Source organism: Otolemur garnettii, unplaced genomic scaffold (assembly GCF_000181295.1).
Source record: "Otolemur garnettii isolate 467f Iridium unplaced genomic scaffold, OtoGar3 scaffold00019, whole genome shotgun sequence".
Taxonomy (NCBI): Eukaryota; Metazoa; Chordata; class Mammalia; order Primates; family Galagidae; genus Otolemur; species Otolemur garnettii.
Window position 1 is genome coordinate 11,943,957 of NW_003852414.1, and position 5,926 is coordinate 11,949,882.

Here is a 5,926-nt window from a genome sequence, read left to right on the forward strand (position 1 = left end):
GTATATGTGGCTGGCGCCTTAGCAGCTTGAGCTACAGGCTCCAAGCCCACTTTGTTTAAAGTGTTTTAAAAAACATTTCATACATTTTCCAAAATGCATATGATCAAATTATGACACCCATGTGAATACTATTATGTATTTTATTACTGTCTTAGTTTAGTACTATGTGGTAAGTATGAAATGATGAAGTGAAAAACTTCAGCTGTAAAATACAATGGCAAAAAATATATAATAGGAAATTGACTATCCCAATAATATGAGGCACTTTTAATTCAGATAAACTAGTTTCTGTCATTACCAACACAGTCATCTAAGAAAAATAGCCTTAATGAAGAAAGATTAAAAACCTTTACTTTCGGGGGCAGCGCCTGTGGCTCAAAGGAGTAGGGCGCCAGCTCCATATGCCAAAAGTGGCGGGTTCAAACCCAGTCCCAGCCAAAAACTGCAAAAAAAAAAAAAAAAAGAAAAACAAAACTTTTACTTTCTCAGATTGTGTTCATAAGACAAACTATGCAGACAAGAATGAGAGAATAAAATTGGGAATAAAAGTTACATTTTCCTTAGTCACTGAATCAAAGAAACTGCTACAAATAAAACAAGCTTAAGGAAGTATTAAAAAAATGAAATCACCAGCAATCACACCCCAACATAAGGCAAAAAGAAATGAAGTAATCTTGGGTGTGATGAAGTTTTAAAATATACACAAAGCTACACACTGTTAGGAAATAATGACAGAATGCATCTAGAAAATACCACAAATAAATGGATAGGCTCCTTTTAAATTTAAAAAAAGAAAAAAAAAAGTCCTGCAGAAACCTGAAAACAGCCAGACTGGAAACACTGTGGCCTACGGGCTCTCTGGGTTATCTTCACCTTCTCTTAGTCCTCTAGGAGAAAGCACTAGTAATAATATTCTTTCAGATTCAAAGGGTGCACATATCAACTAACCAAGAGCCTATCAAATCACATATTCCCTAAGGTAAGAAACACTGGATAGGAGAAATGAAAAGGACAATTCTATGCTGTTTTTACTTAAAATTTTATTGAAACCCCCCTTCCACTGCTTTACAGCTCCTCAAGAGAAAATCATGTAAAGCCTGAGGCTCATGGTATTCTTTTAAAATTATTCCATTAAGTCCCTAAAAATGTGACTTTTTAGCTAGGACAAGGGAATACTGAGGACTCACTTTATTATATATTCCTGCTCCCTTGTATATTCATGAGCAGAGCTAGACTAAGAAACCTTTCAGTGAGAAGGAAAGCAGGACTCCAGGGTGCAAAGCTCAATCCTGACTCCTATCCTCTCTAGCCCAGGAAAGTTAAGGAACTTTAGGAGCTACTTCCTAAATTCTTAGAACACTTGACAGGTTTCCCACAGTGTCTGTGTGTTAGGTTAATGCCTTTTGTAACCAACATCAGAATTTCTTTCCAAATATTCTGTATTTCTGTCATCAGTTTCCTCTTTTAACAATTTCCCTTCTATATCTTACTGTGTATTTGCAATGCCAGTTTTCCTTGTCCGTGCCTAGGAGGAATTGGGGATTATGAGGGCTTCTGAACACCATCTACCTGGAGGCTGTGTGTGGGTTTTAATAGAACAATAACAAATGCCTTAAAATCCATTAACGTCTCTTTAATCTACCTTTAGAGCAAATACTGTGCTAGCAAGTGAATGGTTCCTCATGTAGTCAAGCTACTAATTTTTAAAGTATTACATAAATGTAGACAATATTATCTAAAGATATTTCACATTGAATACATCTAGAATGCACTTAGTTCAAATATTTAGAAAGAGCTTTAACAAGTGTTATTTGTAACTACTCTGCTGTGAATTTGAGTATGAAACTGTAACTTTGCTTAGTTAATAAGTGGTTGATAGCTGTCCACTCTCTGCAGAAGTGTATCAGAATATCCAGGGGAATAATACCTGAAAAAGAAAATTTGCTATTAGATACTTATGAAAAGATTCAACATAGTAGACACAAAAGAATCAATGTAAGAAATTTATCTGAAATAATTCTGAATGAAACCTCAAATACACCCTGAATAATTATGCTGCTGTAAGGCTTTGTGTATACAGTTAGAGACTATCAAGAAAATATCAACTCACAACACAGTGCTACTTGAAGTGTATAAATGTAATGGCAAAACAGATGTTTTCCAAGCAAAAGATTTTAACCCAGTGACAACATTTTATTACAGAGACTTTATTATTATGTATCAAGTGACTAATGTTACTTTTTTAAAGGTTAGACTACACAGTCTATTATTGCTAATGAATTATGTTCTGATTGCCTAAAAAATCATTCTTGGCATGTATGTTAATCAGATCTGGTCACCTTCAAAGAAAATTCACATTTAAAACTATTTAATAAATGGATTATAAATATTTGTATCACATAAACCTAGGAAATTTATTGTTTTTTGTTGGTTCTTGGGCATCTAAAGGACTTTAAATTTGTATTATAAATCAAACATAAAATATTGAGTATAAAAGAATATTAAGTATATTGATTAATGCATTGTAGATGCTTAATATGCCATGGAATTTACATGCATATAAATATGAAATAAAATTTGGCAGCCTTTCTGGAATAAATGGAGTTTAAAATCTATGGAAGTATCATTTTAAAATTCCCAAAACACTCAAAATTGAAATTAGGCCTCTGAAGGCATTTTCTGCAGATAAAACCTAACGTTGAAGACTTGCTTTATCCTTTTGTTAGTCATCTTTATCTATGCCCAGATGCTAGACTTAAAAACTTAACATTTATATTGCATTAATTTCTTCCACAATCTATCAAGTTAAAGTGAGCAAAACAGAGCTATATTTTCTCAATTGTGTACTCATAGGCAGTCACAATTAAACAGATACATACATATATATGCAAAATGCTACCTAAAGAATGTTTCTCCTACCCTTGAAAACAGTCCTCCAATAGTTTCTTCAAAATAGTTTTACACTGAGGAATTCATAACTCTGAATTAGTCATAGAATTTAAAGCAGACTTCACCTTCCTAGGCCTTAAAAATGTACAGACACCAGATAAGTACTTTTATATAAATGTAAGAGGTAGGTTTTAAAAAATCTGTAGAATTTTAATATTTTATGAACTTACTACTCTGTTTAGTAATATATTTAATGTGACAAATGTTTAATTTACCACATTAAAATATAAATAAATATATGGTATTTATTGTTATTGATATCAGATTAATAATAACTAGTGGTTATTACCATGTTTAATATGATAGCCACTAGCCACATATTACTATTGAGCTAGTGTGTCTGAAGAACTAAATTTTTAATATTTTATTTAAAATTAAAAAATGGACAATTCAGTTTTGGAAAACTTTCAAGTTTGTTTGGAACAACTGGAGTCTAATTTTTCAACTGTAAATTTTATGTACTCTAAATACACATCAAGTATTTCCAGTAAAGTTTAGCATCTAAGGTAAAGTGCTGTGGGAAGTCATAAGAATAACTACCAGATTTCAAAAATTAGTGTAAAAAATGTAAAATAATTCATTAATGATGTTCATATTGACTACAAGCTGAAAATATAATATTTGGATATACTGGGTTAACAAAAATCTCATTAAAATTTAACTTACCCTGTTTCTTTATGTTATTATTTTTTTTCTTTTAGACAGTATCCATCCCTATTGCCTGGGCTAGAGTATAGCAGTGTCATAGCTCACTGCAACCTCAAACCTCTGAACTCAAGCAATCTTTCTGCCTCAGACTTCTGAGTTTTGGTGCATGATATCACATCTGGCTAATTTTTTAAAATTTTTTTTGTAGGGAGAGTGTCTTGCTATGTTACTCAGACTTCATTTTACATTTTTATTTATTTATTTATTTATTTTGAGACAGAGCCTCAAGCTGTCCCCCTGGGTAGAGTGCCGTGGCATTACAGCTCACAGCAACCTCCAACTCCTGGGCTCAAGCGAGTCTCCTGCCTCCGCCTCCCAAGTAGCTGGGACCACAGGCGCCCGCCACAACGCCCGGCTATTTTTTGGTTGCAGCCGTCATTGTTGTTTGGCGGGTCCGGGCTGGGGATTCGAACACGCCACCTTAGGTGTACGTGGCTGGCGCCTTAGCCGGTTGAGCTATAGGCGCCGAGCCCATTTTACATTTTAAAATGTGGCTACCTGACTATCTGAAATTACTTATGTGGCTCACATTATATTTCTATTGAAGAGTGTTGGTTTAAAATAAGGTCCATAACAAATCAATTAGGATGTACTAATAATTCTTGAAGCCTCAAGTTAGCTGGCTAACTTCCAAGCTAGTTGCCATACTTCTCTCCCCAAAGACCTTAGAGACCACCTAGTCTCCAGGAATACCGCGGGTAAGAGCATATACCTCAGCACTGATCCCTCTTACCCTCATCAGAAGAGTATACATGTAGTACTACCTAACTGCCCATAACTGCATAAAGACTCCCTATGTATCTTGGTATACAGACTCATAAATAAATACATCAAATTGTCCATTAACCGTTATTATAGAAAGCTCCATTGGAACTAGAGTCAGGAATTCAAAAGTAGCTTCTCATCAGGCAAAGGTTTTGAATTCCTCAATAGCAACTATAGACATCTAACCAGAATAACCTTTATCTGTGTTATTTTCCAAGAAATAAAAAATCTCCTTGATATGCATTTATCATCAAATACTGAAAAATAGTAGGTGGCCAAGTGCTGCTACATAGTTTCTCTCATAATAATATTAAATTTGGGTTTGGCACCTGTAGCTCAGTGGCTAGGGTGCCGGCCACATACACTGGAGCTAGTGGGTTCGAATCCAGCCCCGGCCTGCCAAATAACAATGAAAACTACAACCAAAAAATAGCTGGGTGTTGTGGTGGGTGCCTGTGGTCCCAGCTACATGGGAGGCAGAGGCAAGAGAGTCTCTTGGGCCCAAGAGTTTGAGTTTGCTGTGAGCTGTGATGTCATAGCACACTACTCAGGGTGACATGAGACTCTATCTCAAAAAAAAAAAAAATTAAATTTGATTCACCTAATAATGCTATTTAATCTCCACAGAAAGCAAAATGATAATGGAATGCTAAAAGAACAGTAACAGACATTTACTGAATTGAATTCTTCTTATGGGAAAACCCATTGGCTACACAGTATCTCATTTAACTCTAACTCTATGAAGTAAAGAAAATTACCTATATTTTACAGATGCAGAAACTGTGGTTAAAAGAATTAAATTTCATTTTCAAGGTCACATAATAAGTATCTTGAACTGAATCTAGGTTTGTGCAACACCTCAGCCCAAGCTTTTAGCCATATTCCTCATGAAAGAACCAAAATGAACCTCCAAAATAGACCAGGACTTTCCTTCCCTTTGGCTGCCAACCACTGCTATTGCAACTTACCTTCAAATTGCTTTTAAGAATGTAAGCGGATTAACCTTACTCTAGGTCCATGCAGAATTGCAGTTATTATTATATTATTATGATATTAGAATGTGCTGAATGGCAGACATGCATATACCTCCTTCCTCAAAGTAAATGCTTTTGTTTTTGTTTTCTTTTTGAGACAGAGTCTCACTATGTTGCCCTTGATAGAGTGCTGTCACATCATAGCTCACAGCAACCTTAAACTCTCAGGATTAAGTGATTCTCTTGCCTCAGCCTCCCAAGTAGGTGGGACTACAGGTGCCTGTTAGAATGCCTGGCTATTTTTTTTGTTATAGTTGTCATTGTTGTTTTTTTAGTTGGCCCTGGCTGAGTTCGAACCTGCCAGCCTCAGGGTATGAGGCTGGCACCATAACCACTGTACTACCTATGGGCACTAAGCCAAAGTAAATGTTTTTTTTTGTTTTTTTTTGAGACAGAGCCTCAAGCTGTCCCCCTGGGTAGAGTGCCGTGGCATTACAGCTCACAGCAACCTCCAACTCCTGGGCTCAAGC

General features: G+C 35.5%; 1 protein-coding gene across 1 annotated transcript in view; it reads right to left on the bottom strand.

Annotated features, from left to right (window-relative positions):
• Positions 1-1,669: 1,669 nt before the first annotated feature.
• SPAG6 (sperm associated antigen 6) overlaps positions 1,670-5,926 on the bottom strand; it is a 61,311-nt gene continuing 57,054 nt past the window's right edge. Inside the window, exon 11 of the mRNA XM_003786761.2 lies at positions 1,670-1,927. Within this exon, the coding sequence (XP_003786809.1) occupies positions 1,858-1,927 (70 nt within the window). The 3' untranslated portion in view covers positions 1,670-1,857. The remainder of the gene's footprint in view (positions 1,928-5,926) is intronic.